The 17,500-nt window shown below is 49.3% G+C and overlaps 1 protein-coding gene across 1 annotated transcript in view; it reads left to right on the top strand.

Annotated features, from left to right (window-relative positions):
- The window catches only part of EEFSEC (eukaryotic elongation factor, selenocysteine-tRNA specific), a 202,818-nt gene that overhangs the window by 25,511 nt on the left and 159,807 nt on the right, over positions 1–17,500 (top strand). Inside the window, exon 2 of the mRNA XM_075321509.1 lies at positions 14,932–15,139. Within this exon, the coding sequence (XP_075177624.1) occupies positions 14,932–15,139 (208 nt within the window). The remainder of the gene's footprint in view (positions 1–14,931; positions 15,140–17,500) is intronic.

The raw sequence follows: 17,500 nt of genomic DNA, 5'->3' as shown, positions 1-17,500 counted from the left end.
CATCCCCCATGCTGCGCATTCCCCATCGTGCCCCATCCACCATGTTGCGCATTCCCCATCGTGCTCCATCCCCCAAGCTGCGCACCCCCCATCGTGCTCCATCCCCCATTCTGCGCACTCCCCATCGTGCTCCATCACCCATGCTGCGCATTCCCCATCATGCTCCATCCCCCATGCTGCGCACTCCCCATCGTGCTCTATCCCCCAAGCTGCGCACTCCCAAACGTGCTCCATCCCCCATGCTGCGCACCCCCCATCGTGCTCCATCCCCCATGCTGCGCACCCCCCATCGTGCTCCACAGTCCAACATCAGACAGTAAACACGCACACCTGATCGCATACACTCACACACACACACCCCACTTCTCCCTGTGCCCACCGGTGGGCGGTCCCAGCAGCTGTGCTGCACGCCGTGCTCCTCTGCCGACACTCACAGATCCGATCGCATACACACACACACACACACACATTGACGATATTGCACATACGCGCTGACACAATCACAACATCCGGAGATACCACATGCTTCCGGCCATGTGATCCTCCGGCAGGTCCTGGAAGGTCACTGCACAGTATCGCCGCCGAGAAGCAAGCGATATCACGGGATGTTGTGAGTATGTGGATGCGATCTGATGTGTGTGTGAGGTGTGTGTGAGAGTGAGTGTGATCTGATGTGTGTGTGTGTCTGTTCTTATGTGTGTGCGTGTGTGTGTGTTCCGCCGCTGCAGGAGCTTGATACGCTCACCTCAGGGCAAGAGGCCATTCCGTGTGGGGGGCGGAGCCTGGGCGAGCGGCCAATCCGTGCGGGGGGCCGAGGCGAGCGGCCAATCCGTGAGGCCGAGCGGCCAATCCGTGCGGGGGGGCGGGGCCATGGCGAACCCAGCGGCCAATCCGTGTTTGTCACCGTAAGGACATGGCCAATCCATGCGGGGGGGGCGGACCCGAGGCGAGCGGCCAATCCGTGCGGGGGGAGGAGCCGAGGCGAGCGGCCAATCCGTGCGGGGGGGGGCGGGGCCATGGCGAGGCCAGCGGCCAATCCGCTGTTTGTCACCGTAAGGACACAATTTTGGAGCAAGACAGACAGACAGACAGAATAAGGCAATTATATATATATATATATATATATATATATATATATATATATATATATATATATATATATATATATATATATATATATATATATATATATATATATATACATACAGTGCCTACAAGTAGTATTCAACCCCCTGCAGACTTAGCAGGTCTACACATTCGGAATTAACTTGGCATTGTGACATTTGGACTGTAGATCAGCCTGGAAGTGTGAAATGCAGCAAAAAAGAATGTGATTTCTTTTTTTCTTTTTTTTTTTAAATTGTGAAAAGTTTATTCAGAGGGTCATTTATTATTCAACCCCTCAAACCACCAGAATTCTGTTTGGTTCCCCTAAAGTATTAAGAAGTATTTCAGGCACAAAGAACAATGAGCTTCACATGTTTGGATTAATTATCTCTTTTTCCAGCCTTTTCTGACTAATTAAGACCCTCCCCAAACTTGTGAACAGCACTCATACTTGGTCAACATGGGAAAGACAAAGGAGCATTCCAAGGCCATCAGAGACAAGATCGTGGAGGGTCACAAGGCTGGCAAGGGGTACAAAACCCTTTCCAAGGAGTTGGGCCTACCTGTCTCCACTGTTGGGAGCATCATCCGGAAGTGGAAGGCTTATGGAACTACTGTTAGCCTTCTACGGCCTGGACAGCCTTTGAAAGTTTCCACCCGTGCCGAGGCCAGGCTTGTCCGAAGAGTCAAGGCTAACCCAAGGACAACAAGGAAGGAGCTCCGGGAAGATCTCATGGCAGTGGGGACATTGGTTTCAGTCAATACCATAAGTAACGTACTCCACCGCAATGGTCTCCGTTCCAGACGAGCCCGTAAGGTACCTTTACTTTCAAAGCGTCATGTCAAGGCTCGTCTACAGTTTGCTCATGATCACTTGGAGGACTCTGAGACAGACTGGTTCAAGGTTCTCTGGTCTGATGAGACCAAGATCGAGATCTTTGGTGCCAACCACACACGTGACGTTTGGAGACTGGATGGCACTGCATATGACCCCAAGAATACCATCCCTACAGTCAAGCATGGTGGTGGCAGCATCATGCTGTGGGGCTGTTTCTCAGCCAAGGGGCCTGGCCATCTGGTCCGCATCCATGGGAAGATGGATAGCACAGCCTACCTGGAGATTTTGGCCAAGAACCTCCGCTCCTCCATCAAGGATCTTAAGATGGGTCGTCATTTCATCTTCCAACAAGACAACGACCCAAAGCACACAGCCAAGAAAACCAAGGCTTGGTTCAAGAGGGAAAAAATCAAGGTGTTGCAGTGGCCTAGTCAGTCTCCTGACCTTAACCCAATTGAAAACTTGTGGAAGGAGCTCAAGATTAAAGTCCACATGAGACACCTAAAGAACCTAGATAACTTGGAGAAGATCTGCATGGAGGAGTGGGCCAAGATAACTCCAGAGACCTGTGCCGGCCTGATCAGGTCTTATAAAAGACGATTATTAGCTGTAATTGCAAACAAGGGTTATTCTACAAAATATTAAACCTAGGGGTTGAATAATAATTGACCCACACTTTTATGTTGAAAATTTATTAAAATTTAACTGAGCAACATAACTTTTCTTTGTCGCTCCATTGGGAGACCCAGACCATTGGGGTGTATAGGCTATGCCTCCGGAGGCCGCACAAAGTATTACACTAAAAGTGTAAAGCCCCTCCCCTTCTGCCTATACACCCCCCGTGCTCCCACGGGCTCCTCAGTTTTTTGCTTTGTGCGAAGGAGGCAGACATGCACGCACAGCTCCACAGATTGGTCAGCAGCAGCTGCTGACTATGTCGGATGGAAGAAAAGAGGGCCCATAACAGGTCCCCCAGCATGCTCCCTTCTCACCCCACTCTTGTCGGCGGTGTTGTTAAGGTTGAGGTATCCATTGCGGGTACGGAGGCTGGAGCCCACATGCTGTTTTCCTTCCCCATCCCCCTTAGGGCTCTGGGTGAAGTGGGATCCTATCGGTCTCCAGGCACATGAGACCGTGCTCCATCCACAGCTCCTGAGGACTCTGCTGGATAGGAGCCGAGTATCGTTCAGGGACATGGCCCTGCTACTTTGAGGTACTCTGTGTCCCCGTGGGGACCGCGCACAGCAACACTCCAGCATTGCTGGGTGTGCTAGTGCACCGGGGACCGCGGCGCTGACTGCGTTTGTGCCATTACACACTGCAGCGTCGCTGAGTGTTAGTGTATGGGGACTGCCGCGCTGACCGCCGCTGCCATTGTTATCACTGCGGCGCGGCTTGGACTGTTAGTGCGCCGGGGACTTCCGCGCCGACCGCGCTTATACGGCGGCCGCGCTTATAACTCGAGTCCCCGGCTTTTGCGGCCTAGTCTCTTTTTCTTCCCGCCCCCAGCCCTGCCAGTCAGGTGAAGGGCGTGACGCTGTACAGGACGGCAGCACTGAGGGCTGGAGCATGCTTTGCATACTCCACCCCCCTCACTGTGCACAGTGGGGCACCAGTTCCCGCACTTTCTGGGTCACGCCCACGGCTCCCTCCTCTCCTCAGGACGCCGGCAGCCATTCCTGTCAGCTCCCCTGACGCTGCAGAGGGGAGACAAGCTCTGGGGGACCCAGGCAGGGATGCTGGTGGCCACACAACCGCTTTAAGCGGGCGGTAATCAGCACCTGAGGTGCTGGCCCCACTTGTGCAGAAGTGTAATTATAGATTATATGTTTATAGGCTATACTTTACACTGTATGGTGCACGGTGGATTTCTGGCTATATATCCTATTGTGTTGCTCAGGGGAGACAACAGCATGGCACCCACAAGAGAGGACTCTCTGTATGATGAAGCGGAGGTAGCTGATAAGGATTCGGATCCTGAGGCCGCTCTCAACCTTGATACTTCTGATGGTGACGCCATAGTGAATGATCTTATCGCGTCCATACATCAAATGTTGGATATTTCTCCCTCGGCTCCTCCAGTGGAGGAGTCAGCCTCTCAGCAGGAGAAATTCCGTTTCAGGTTCCCCAAGCGTACAACGAGTATGTTTCTGGATCACTCCGACTTCAGAGAGACAGTCCAGAAATAGCGAGTTTTTCCAGATAAGCGTTTTTTCCAAGCGCCTTAAGGATACACGTTATCCCTTCCCCCCGGACGTGGTCAAGGGCGGGACTCAGTGTCCCAAGGTGGATCCTCCAATCTCCAGACTGGCGGCTAGATCCATAGTTGCTGTTGAAGATGGGGCTTCACTCAAGGATGCCACTGACAGACAGATGGAGCTCTAGTTGAAATCCATCTATGAAGCTATCGGCGCGTCTTTTGCTCCAGCATTCGCAGCCGTATGGGCACTCCAAGCTATTACAGCGGGTCAAGCGCAAATTGACGCACTCACACGTACGTCTGCGCCGCAAGTGGCGTCCATAACTTCTCAAACGTCGGTTTTTTTTGTCCTACGCTATTAATGCTGTCCTGGACTCTGCGAGCCTACGGCGGTTGCAGCCGACAATTCGGTGGCAATACGCAGAGCCTTGTGGCTACGGGAATGGAAGGCAGATTCGGCTTCCAAAAAGTGCTTAACCGGTTTGCCATTTTCTGGCGACCGTTTGTTTGGTGAGAGGCTGGATGAAATCATCAAACAATCCATGGGAAAGGAAACATCCTTACCCCAGGCCAAACCAAAATTACCCCAACAGAGGAGGGGACAGTCGAGGTTTCGGTCCTTTCGGGGTGCGGGCAGGTCCCAATTATCCTCGTACAAAAGGCCTCAGAAGGATCAGAGGAACTCCGATCCATGGCGGTCTAAGTCAGAGACATTCTGTCTCACGGTTACAGGATAGAGTTCGGCTCTCGTCCTCCCACTCGATTTTTCAGAACATCTCCGCCTCCCGAGCGAGCCGATGCTCTTCTGCAGGAGCTGGGCACTCTGAAGACAGAAGGAGTGGTGGTCCCTGTTCCGCTTCAGCAACAGGGTCACGGTTTTTACTCCAACCTGTTTGTGGTTCCAAAGGAGGACGGGTCTTTCCGTCCTGTCCTGGACCTAAAACTGCTCAACAAACACGTAAAGACCAGGCGGTTCCGGATGGAATCCCTCCGCTCCGTCATCGCCTCAATGTCCCAAGGAGATTTCCTTGCATCGATCGATATCAAAGATGCTTATCTCCACGTACCGATTGCTCCAGAGCATCAGCGCTTCCTGCGCTTCGCCATAGGAGACGAACACCTGCAGTTCGTGGCACTGCCGTTCTGCCTGGCGACAGCCCCACGGGTTTTCACCAAGGCCATGACTGCAGTAGTTGCGGTCCTCCACTCTCAGGGTCACTCGGTGATCCCTTACTTAGACGATCTGCTGGTCAAGGCTCCCTCTCAAGAGGCATGCCAGCACAGCCTCACCGCGACTCTGGAGACTCTCCAGAGTTTCGGGTGGATCATCAATTTTCCAAAGTCAAATCTGACACCGGCCCAATCGCTGGCATATCTTGGCATGGAGTTTCATACCCTCTCAGCGATAGTGAAGCTTCCGCTGAACAAGCAGCGCTCACTGCAGAAGGGGGTGCAATCTCTCCTTCAAGGTCAATCACACCCCTTGAGGCGCCTCATGCACTTCCTGGGGAAGATGGTGGCAGCAATGGAGGCAGTCCCGTTCGCGCAGTTTCACCTGCGTCCTCTTCAATGGGACATCCTACGCAAATGGGACAGGAAGCCGACGTCCCTCGACAGGAACGTCTCCCTCTCTCAGGCAACCAAAGCTTCCCTTCGGTGGTGGCTTCATCCCACTTCATTATCGAAGGGGAAATCCTTCCTACCCCCATCCTGGGCGGTGGTCACGACGGACGCGAGTCTGTCAGGGTGGGGAGCAGTTTTTCTCCACCACAGGGCTCAGGGTACGTGGACTCGGCAAGAGTCCTCACTTCAGATCAATGTTCTGGAGATCAGGGCAGTGTATCTAGCCCTAAAAGCGTTCCAGCAGTGGCTGGAAGGCAAGCAGATCCGAATTCAGTCGGACAACTCCACAGCGGTGGCTTACATCAACCACCAATGAGGAACACGCAGTCGGCAAGCCTTCCAGGAGGTCCGGTGGATTTTGATGTGGGTGGAAGCCACGACCTCCACCATCTCCGCAGTTCACATCCCGGGCGTGGAAAACTGGGAAGCAGATTTTCTCAGTCGCCAGGGCATGGACGCAGGGGAATGGTCCCTTCACCCGGACGTGTTTCAGGAGATCTGTTGCCGCTGGGGGATGCCGGACGTCGACCTAATGGCGTCCCGGCACAACAACAAGGTCACGGCATTCATGGCACGTTCTCACGATCACAGAGCTCTGGCGGCAGACGCCTTAGTTCAGGATTGGTCGCAGTTTCAACTCCCTTATGTGTTTCCTCCGCTGGCACTGTTGCCCAGAGTGTTACGCAAGATCAGGACCGACTGCCGCCGCGCCATCCTCGTCGCTCCAGACTGGCCGAGGAGGTCGTGGTACCCGGATCGGTGGCATCTCACGGTCGGCCAACCGTGGGCACTACCAGACCGACCAGACTTGCTGTCTCAAAGGCCGTTTTTTCCATCTGAATTCTGCGGCCCTCAACCTGACTGTGTGGCCATTGAGTCCTGGATCTTAGCGTCTTCAGGATTATCTCAAGAGGTCATTGCCACTATGAGACAGGCTAGGAAGTAGCAGTCACTTCACTTCGGAGAGTGTCTGAGCTAGCAGCATTGTCATGCAAAGCTCCTTTCCTGGTGTTTCACCAGGACAAGGTGGTTCTGCGTCCGGTTCCGGAATTTTTACCTAAGGTGGTATCCCCTTTTCATCTCAATCAGGATATCTCCTTACCCTCTTTTTGCCCTCATCCAATTCACCAATGTGAAAAGGATTTGCACTTCTTAGATCTGGTGAGAGCACTCAGACTCTACATTTCTCGTACGGCGCCCCTGCGCCGCTCGGATGCACTCTTTGTCCTTGTCGCCGGCCAGCGTAAAGGGTCACAGGCTTCCAAATCAACCCTGGCTCGGTGGATCAAGGAACCAATTCTCGAAGCTTACAGTTCTGCTGGGCTTCCGTTTCCCTCAGGGCTCAAGGCCCATTCTACCAGAGCCGTGGGTGCGTCCTGGGCTTTGAGGCACCAGGCTACGGCTCAACAGGTGTGTCAGGCGGCTACCTGGTCGAGCCTGCACACTTTCACGAAACACTATCAGGTGCATACCTATGCTTCGGCGGATGCCAGCCTAGGTAGGCGAGTCCTTCAGGCGGCGGTTGCCCACCTGTAGGACGGAGCCGTTACGGCTCTATTATGAGGTATTATTTACCCACCCAGGGACTGCTTTTGGACGTCCCAATTGTCTGGGTCTCCCAATGGAGCGACAAAGAAGAAGGGAATTTTGTTTACTTACCGTAAATTCCTTTTCTTCTAGCTCCAATTGGGAGACCCAGCACCCGCCCCTGTTTTTTTTTGTGTACACATGATGTTCATGTTGAATGGTTTCAGTTCTCTGATATTCCTTCGGATTGAATTTACTTTAAACCAGTTTATAATTTTTTTTCCTCCTTCTTGCTTTTGCACCAAAACTGAGGAGCCCGTGGGAGCACGGGGGGGTGTATAGGCTGAAGGGGAGGGGCTTTACACTTTTAGTGTAATACTTTGTGCGGCCTCCGGAGGCATAGCCTATACACCCCAATTGTCTGGGTCTCCCAATTGGAGCTAGAAGAAAAGGAATTTACGGTAAGTAAACAAAATTCCCTTCGTTGGTTTGTAAGATTTATGCATCTGTTAATAAATCCTGCTCTTGTTTGAAGTTTGCAGGCTCTAACTTATTTGCATCTTATCAAACCTGCTAAATCTGCAGGGTGCTGAATACTACTTGTAGGCACTGTGTATGTGTATGTGTGTATATATAATATATACACGTGTGTATATGTATATATATATATAATATATATATATACATATACACACACACACACAGTACAGACAAAGTTTGGACACACTTTCTCACTCAAAGAGTTTTCTTTATTTTCATGACTCTGAAAATTGTAGATTCACATTGAAGGCATCAAAACTATGAAGTAACACATGTGGAATGAAATACTTAACAAAAAAGTGTGAAACAACTGAAAATATGTCTTATATTCTAGGTTCTTCAAAGTATCCCCCTTTTGCTTTGATTACTGCTTTGCACACTCTTGGCATTCTCTTGATGAGCTTCAAGAGGTAGTCACCGGAAATGGTTTTCCAACAGTCTTGAAGGAGTTCCCAGAGATGCTTAGCACTTGTTGGCCCTTTTGCCTTCACTCTGCGGTCCAGCTCACCCCAAACCATCTCGATTGGGTTCAGGTCTGGTGACTGTGGAGGCCAGGTCATCTGGCGTAGCACCCCATCACTCTTAGTCAAATAGCCCTTACACAGCCTGGAGGTGTGTTTGGGGTCATTGTCCTGTTGAAAACTAAATGATTGTCCAACTAAACGCAAACTGGATGGAATAGCACGCCGCTGCAAGATGCTGTTTTAGCCATGCTGGTTCTGTATGCCTTTAATTTTGAATAAATCCCCAACAGTGTCACCAGCAAAGCACCCCCACACCATCACACCTCCTCCACCATGCTTCCTGGTGGGAACCAGGCATGTAGGGTGCATCCGTTCACCTTCTCTACAAAGACACGGTGGTTGGATCCAAAGATCTCAAATTTGGACTCATCAGACCAAAGCACAGATTTCCACTGGTCTAATGTCCATTCCTTGTGTTCTTTCACCCAAACAAGTCTCTTCTGCTTGTTGCCTGTCCTTAGCAGTGGTTTCCTAGCAGCTATTTTACCATGAAGGCCTGCTGCACAAAGTCTCCTCTTAATGGTTGTTCCAGAGATGTGTCTGCTGCTAGAACTCTGTGTGGCATTGACCTGGTCTCTAATCTAAGCTGCTGTTAACCTGCGATTTCTGAGGCTGGTGACTCGGCTAAACTTATCCTCCGCAGCAGAGCTGACGCTTGGTCTTCCTTTCCTGGGGCGGTCCTCATGTGAGCCAGTTTCTTTGTAGCGTTTGATGGTTTTTCCCACTGCACTTGGGGACACTTTCAAAGTTTCCCCAATTTTTCGGACTGAGTGACCTTCATTTCTTAAAGTAATCATGGCCACTCGGTTTTCTTTACTTAGCTGCTTTTTTCTTGCCATAATACAAATTCTAACAGTCTATTCAGTAGCACTATCAGCTGTGTATCCACCAGACTTCTGCACAACACAACTGATGGTCCCAACCCCATTTATAAGGCAAGAAATCCCACTTATTAAACCTGACAGGGCGCACCTGTGAAGTGAAAACCATTTCTGGTGACTACCTCTTGAAGCTCATCCAGATAATGCCAAGAGTGTGCAAAGCAGTAATCACAGCAAAAGGTGGCTACTTTGAAGAACCTAGAATATAAGACATATTTTCAGTTGTTTCACACTTTTTTGTTAAGTATTTAATTCCACATGTTGTAATTCATAGTTTTGATGCCTTCAATGTGAATCTACAATTTTCAGAGTCATGAAAATAAAGAAAACTCTTTGAATGAGAAGGTGTGTCCAAACTTTTGTTCTGTACTGTGTATGTATATAGATAGATAGATAGAGATATATATAGATATATATATTATATAGCACCAGTTAAAAAAACTCCAAAAACCTGTGCTTGACTCACCTTCCCCAGGTTCATTGCTGATAAAGAAGAAAGATGACAACCCCGAATCTGGAGAAAAATAAATATATTCATTAAAAAAAAAAAGCAAAAACAACCCCTGTGCTTGACTCCCCCCTCCTCAGGTCCAGTTCTGAGTCTCTGCCGCTGCTCCCAGTGCCTGTGATTGTTTGCAGTGCTGATGTCACATGAACAGCACTGCAGCCAATCACTGAGCTCAGTGGCTCTCCGCATACAGACATCACAAGCTGCTCAGAGATTGGCTGCAGCGCTGTTCATGAAACATTAGTGCTAAAGACAGTAATAGGCATTGGGAACAACGATGGAAACTCAGCGCCACACCTGGGGAGGGTGAGTTGAGCACATTTTTTTTTTTTTTATATATAATTGTTGCTTATATATTTATTGTTTTCCAGATCCCGGGTTTTCATCTCTTCATTCTCGGTGCGGCGTTCGCTCATCATCACACAATGCCGGCGTCCAATGAACCATCACTAAGTCCAATAAACCACAATGATTTCCCTCATAGAGGAGTCGCCACAATAACACGAAGAACATTAGAAAAATGGAAGAAGGAGAAAAAAGCAATCCTGGGATAATGCAGCAGCATTACACCCGGCGTCTGCGCCAGCACTCGCTCGCGGAGCACGGTCTGTTCCCAATTCCCTCTCCGATCAGGAGGATTATCTTATTTCAAGGCTGGTAGTCATGGATAGTTGGGAAGCAATAACAGCGCCTCGGCTGGATTTCCCGAGCCCTCTGCTTCCAATCACTGGTGGTTTCTCTGTTTTGGAATTTGTTTTGCTGCACAAATTAACGGCAGTGTACCGCTAATAAAACCGCGCCAACGCCGGTCACGTGACAGCGAGCTGAAGCCATAAGAATAAGCTCAAAAATATGCAACCGGGGTATGGAAATAACATGTGTACGGAATAAGAAGACGATGGGTGTTCAGGAATATAGTGCACAAGTATTGCCCATAATATGGATCTACTGGATCACCTGGGAAGCAGAAGCTGAAATCCTCGGCGATCGGCTACTATCACAGCGGCCACCGCAGGAGAAATGTGGCAAATGGTGTTACCTATAGAATCCTCTGCAGCTACAATAGTGATATCTACAAAATGTGACCACTGCAGCCAATCACTTACTTTAGAGGTGATGCCACGGTAGATTGCACAAGAGCGTTGCGATGGGATTGGCTGCAGTGGTCAGTGCAGGAGAAATGTGGCAAATGTGGTTACCTGTAGAATCCCCTGCTGCTACAGTAGTGGCATCGCAATTACAACAGTGACCACTGCTGCCAATCACTGACCTTAGAGGTGATGCCACGGTAGATTACACAAGACCGTTGAGATGGCATTGGCTGCAGTGGTCGGTGCAGGAGAAATGTGGGAAGTGCTATTACCTTTAGAATAACCTGCTGTTACAATAGTGATATCTCTACTATAAAATGTGACCACTGCAGCCAATCACTGGGCTTAGAGATGATGCCAAGGTAGATTGCACAAGAGCGTTGAGATGGGATTGGTTGCAGTGGTCAGTGCAGGACAAAATGTGGCAAATGTGGTTACCTGTAGAACCCCTGCTACTACAGTAGCGGCATCACGATTACAACAGTGACCACTGCAGTCAATCACTGAGCTTAGAGGTGATGCCAAGGTAGATTGCACAAGAGCGTTGAGATGGGATTGGCTGCAGTGGTCGGTGCAGGAGAAATGTGGCAAATGCGATTCAATATAGAATCCCCTGTTGCTAAAATAGTGACATCACGATTACAACAGTGACCACTGCAGTCAATCACTGAGCTTAGAGGTGATGCCAAGGTAGATTGCACAAGAGCGTTGAGATGGGATTGGCTGCAGTGGTCGGTGCAGGAGAAATGTGGCAAATGCGATTCAATATAGAATCCCCTGTTGCTAAAATAGTGACATCTTGATTACAACAGTGACCACTGCAGGCAATCACTGGCCTTAGAGTTGATGCCACTGTAGATTGCACAAGACCATTGAGATGGGATTGGCTGCAGCGGTCACGTGTTGGTGATAGAATGTCACGGCTGCAACCCTGTATACAGAAAATGATGGAGAACACGGAACAGCATCGGTGGTGCAGCCGGGGATCCAACAGGTGAGGAACGCTTCTAGCATTTCCTGACTTTGCCCCTAATTTTTGCCGATCATATAATTTTAATGGGCGTTGTGCAATTCCGCATTTCTCCTGCAGTGGTCAGTGTGATTTATATCGGATCGCCAGGGATTTCATCTGCCGATTACCGGGTGATCGTCCAGTAGATCCGTAAAATAGGACTATTTACATAATAATGGTGCACTTTTTTTATTTTTAGGTTCTTAAGAGCAAGATCGCTCTTTGTAGTAATTCCATATTACTCTTGATGACGTCCATGTATCATATTTGGGCAGCACCTTTTATCATATACCCCACCCACCAAGGATTTAAAGGGATTGACGAAACATTTGTTCGTTATTTACCCTCATCTTTTTCCAGTTTCTTGCTTGCCAAGGGGGATGCGGTCTGTCCTGAATGATTGACAGTTTGATCCAGCAGCATTGTCGCTCCGCCGGTCTGCGCTGTGCACTTTCTCAAGCAGAAGAAGCTTTTCCTTCACTGCATGAGAGGCGCAGCAGTGAGACCAAAGCTGTCTGGATCAAGCGATGTCTCGAGCTTCAGAGGAGCATCAGGGAGACTGAAGCTGTCCGGATCCAGCGAGGTCGCGAGCTTCAGAGGAGCATCAGGGAGACTGAAGCTGTCCGGATCCAGCGAGGTTGCGAGCTTCAGAGGAGCATCAGGGAGACTGAAGCTGTCCGGATCCAGCGAGGTTGCGAGCTTCAGAGGAGCATCAGGGAGACTGAATCTGTCTGGATCCAGCGAGGTCATGAGCTACAGAGGGAGTGTCGAGGAGACTAAGCTCTCTGGATCCAGCGAGGTCATGAGCTACAGAGGGAGTGTCGAGGAGACTAAGCTCTCTGGATCCAGCGAGGTCATGAGCTACAGAGGGAGTGTCGAGGAGACTAAGCTCTCTGGATCCAGCGAGGCCATGAGCTACAGAGGAGCATCAGGGAGACTGAATCTGTCTGGATCCAGCGAGGTCATGAGCTACAGAGGGAGTGTCGAGGAGACTAAGCTCTCTGGATCCAGCGAGGTCATGAGCTACAGAGGGAGTGTCGAGGAGACTAAGCTCTCTGGATCCAGCGAGGTCATGAGCTACAGAGGGAGTGTCGAGGAGACTAAGCTCTCTGGATCCAGCGAGGTCATGAGCTACAGAGGAGCATCAGGGAGATTGAAGCTGTCCGGATCCAGCGAGGTCATGAGCTACAGAGGGAGTGTCGAGGAGACTAAGCTGTCCGGATCCAGCGAGGTCATGAGCTACAGAGGGAGTGTCGAGGAGACTAAGCTCTCTGGATCCAGCGAGGTCATGAGCTACAGAGGGAGTGTCGAGGAGACTAAGCTCTCTGGATCCAGCGAGGTCATGAGCTACAGAGGGAGTGTCGAGGAGACTAAGCTCTCTGGATCCAGCGAGGTCATGAGCTACAGAGGGAGTGTCGAGGAGACTAGGCTCTCTGGATCCAGCAAGGTTGGAAGCTTCAGAGGAGCATCAGGGAGATTGAAGCTGTCTGGATCCAGTGAGGTCGCGAGCTTCAGAGGAGCATCAGGGAGACTGAATCTGTCTGGATCCAGCGAGGTTGCGAGCTTCAGAGGAGCATCAGCGAGACTGAAGCTGTCCGGATCCAGCGTGGTCGTAAGCTTCAGAGGAGCGTCAGGAAGACTGAAGCTGTCCAAATCCAGCGAGGTCGCGAGCTACAGAGGGAGTGTCGGGGAGACTAAAGCTGTTTGTATTCAGCAATGTCGCGAGTTTCAGAGGAGCGTCAGGAAGGCTAAAACTGTCCGGATCCAGTGATGTTGCGAGATTCAGAGGAAGTTTCGAGAATACTGAAGCTATCCGGATCCAGCGAGGCCTCGAGCATCAAAGGGAGTGTCGGGGAGACTGAAGCTGTCCTGATCCAGTGATGTTACGAGCTTCAGAGGGAGTATCTGGGAGACTGAAGCTGTCCAGATCAGCAATGTTGCGAGCTTCAGAGGAGCGTCCAGGTCAGGGAGACTGAAGGTGTCCGGATCCAGCGATGTCGCGAGCTTCAGAGCAGCGCTTACAAGCTATATAGCAAATGGTCTGCAAGCGCGCGTTCCTTGCTTAGAAACTGTCCGTCTCTGATTACACTGCAGTGGTGGCCGGTAACCTAAATAACGAGCCGCAAGCTACAGAACTAAACATCCCTGCATTCTTATAGATCGGAGAACATTTTGCAATATCACCTATGATGAAATAAGGATGGAGCTGTGCACAGGTGAGAAGGTGCACTGGAAAGGGACGAAGCAGCTCGACTCAAATTTTGGGTTCTCGTTTGTCAATTCTGCTATAGAACATGGAAAACAAATGAATTCTTTATGTAATTTGCTTAGTTTCTTTTTAGTTCTTTTTAAGTGTATTTTTTACTTTGTGCTCTTGTTCAAAACATAACCTTGCCCTCCGCACTTTTGTCCTTTTGCTCTTTTTTTTTATTTCCCTTTTTTGCTTTTTTTTTTCTCTGAGGTTTAATTTCCTTGTAATCCTTGAAGTGCTGTTGTCAGCTCGGAGAAGTTGTAAGCGGGTCAGGAGAATGGGCCGGGTATTGGCGGTTATCTCTGTGGTCAGCAGTAAATGGCTAACCTTAAGCCGATGCTGCCGGAGCCTTATCTCCTCATGACTCAGGTCTTCCATCTTTTATTCTCTATGATCTACGTCTCTCTCGAAATTTGGCAGAAGATCACTGAATGGGAGAGACCAGAGGCCATTCACTAAATGCTGATTTTCTTAATCATTATTATTTTTATTTATTGACCCGTTTCTAAGATTCAACGCAATCGTTAAATCTACCATTGACCGTAGACACGAGAACCGCGCACTAAATGAGACTTAACGCGAGTTCCGGAACGAGACCTAAGAATTCTTTTTCTGGTCGGCTTCGTGGTTAATTTTTATTTTTTATATTCCGATTTAACCCTTTTTCAGTGACCTCAGTGCCAAATAAAATACGCACAAGGATACACAGCATGTCACAATCTATGACCCCCCCACGACCCGTTCTCACCCCATTTCTTGTCCTAGCTGTGATTATATATTGCACCGTATTTTCCCCCTACGATTACCGTTTTGCCGTCTCTCTGGACAGGTGCCCAGATCATAGATCTCATGATGCTGGTCATCGACGTAACCAAAGGCATGCAAACCCAGTCTGCCGAGTGTCTGGTTATCGGACAGATCGCTTGCAACAAGATGGTGGTCGTCTTAAACAAAACTGATCTGCTGCCAGAAAACAAGAGGTCGGCAGCCATTGAGAGGATGACCAAGAGGATGCAGAAGACGCTAGAGAACACGAAGTAAGTACCGCGAGGCCAAAAACTTGCCAGGTCGCGTCGGTATGACATGGGGTGTCCATTAAATATTATTTGCCCTAGAAGCGGATGAGGCTCATAGCGTGAGGAAGACCACAGGGGCCATGATGACTAAGTGATGGCTCAGTAACTACTTCCGGGACTGAAAGACAACATGAAGAGGTAGACAAAGGTTAGGATAACTGGTGACATAAACAGATAACCTGTAAGATCAGTAGGGTTTTCATCTTTTGACTGATCTGATTGGATGTTCAGAGAAGGGAATCTGGGGGAAGGTGGCGCCTGGAGAGGGAGTCTAGATGACAAGGGCATTCTGAGAAGAGAGTGTGGACAAGGGGAGTCTGGGGGCGGTGGCGCCTGGACAAGGGGAATCTGGGGGACAGTGGCGCCTGGACAATGGGAGTCTGGGGGACGGTGGCGCCCGGACAATGGGAGTCTGGGGGACGGTGGCGCCCGGACAATGGGAGTCTGGGGGACGGTGGTGCCCGGACAATGGGAGTCTGGGGGACGGTGGCGCCCGGACAATGGGAGTCTGGGGGACGGTGGCGCCCGGACAATGGGAGTCTGGGGGACGGTGGCGCCCGGACAATGGGAGTCTGGGGGACGGTGGTGCCCGGACAATGGGAGTCTGGGGGACGGTGGCGCCCGGACAATGGGAGTCTGGGGGACGGTGGCGCCCGGACAATGGGAGTCTAGAAGACGGTGGCTCCTTGACAATGGGGGTCTGGGGGGCGGTAGTGCCTAGAGAAAAGAGTCTGGGAGGGGCACCTGGAGGAGGAAGTCTTGGTGATGTCAGCACCAATAGAAGGAAGACAAGGGGGTGCAGGTATCCAGAAAAGTGATTGTGGGGACAGTGTTGCCCTGAGAAGGGAGTCTTGGTGAAGTTGGCACCCCAGAGTCTGGGGGCTGGAGCCACCCAGTGAAAGGAGTGTGGTGTGGTGGGTAAAAGGGTATTTATACAGGGGTAAAGGAGTTTTGACGGGGTCCAGGAGGTCTGGAGAGGACAGGAAAGTCTGGCAGAGGATTATCCTTCCCCTTAGGTCTTCCATCTTGAAGGACAACCGTCATAATATGAAGGATCTCGTGGACCGCGCTTCTCGGTAGTCTTGCGCTCTTAAGTCAGTCCCCGGTTTTATTATTATTTTGTTAAAATGGATACACCTGTTTCAACATTTGTTCCTGTTCCACGCAATGTTCATTTTTCTGGTGTTTGGATTAAGTGTAATTGAATTTCCCCAAGCTTTGTTGTTAATCTCTTTGACTCTCAGTACGAATGTTCCCAATCAGAGCCGCGGGCAAGCGGATTACCGTCATTGGAAGTCACTGTTGTTGGCTCTCTGTAAAATTCAATATGTATCAGAGAGGCTGAAGCCCGGCGAGATTCTCCAGTAATCCAGCCATGTTCTTCGTCTTCTGGGGCAGTGGAGACCTGACCTCTCACCCAAAGCCCGGGAAGCAGGGACCTGCGTCCACAACATGTCCTCTACAAGAAAACTTCCAGGACTTAATGATTTAACCTGGACTTGAAAACTTATAACATATGAACAACACGTATCACCAGACACGGATCTTAAATTGGACACTTGTTTGGAAATTTTAATAAGTCACTACTGGTTATCATCACCTCCATAGACACTAATGTGAACACTACATTGTGTATTTAGAACAATATAACTACTATAATACCGCCCCCTATGTACAAGAATATAACTACTATAATACTGCCCCTATGTACAAGAATATAACTACTATAATACTGCCCCTATGTACAAGAATATAACTACTATAATACTGCCTCTATGTACAAGAATATAACTACTATAATACTGCTCCTATGTACAAGAATATAACTACTATAATACTGCCCCTATGTACAAGAATATAACTACTATAATACTGCCTCTATGTACAAGAATATAACTACTATAATACTGCTCCTATGTACAAGAATATAACTACTATAATACTGCCCCTATGTACAAGAATATAACTACTATAATACTGCCCCTATGTACAAGAATCTAGCTACCATAATACTGCCCCCTATATACAAAAATATATCTACTATAATACTGCTCCTATGTACAAGAATATAACTACTATAATACTGCCTCTATGTACAAGAATAGAACTACTATAATACTGCCCCCTATGTACAAGAATATAACTACTATAATACTGCCCCCTATGTACAAGAATATAACTACTATAATACTGCCCCTATGTACAAGGATATATCTACTATAATACTGCCCCCTATGTAGAAGAATGTATCTACTATAATACTGCCCCTATGTTCAAGAATATAACTACTATAATACTTCTCCTATGTACAAGAATATATCT

This window comes from Anomaloglossus baeobatrachus, chromosome 8 (genome assembly GCF_048569485.1).
Source record: "Anomaloglossus baeobatrachus isolate aAnoBae1 chromosome 8, aAnoBae1.hap1, whole genome shotgun sequence".
Taxonomy (NCBI): Eukaryota; Metazoa; Chordata; class Amphibia; order Anura; family Aromobatidae; genus Anomaloglossus; species Anomaloglossus baeobatrachus.
The sequence above is the reverse complement of the archived record's forward strand: the minus strand, read 5'-3'. Positions and strand labels throughout refer to the sequence as shown.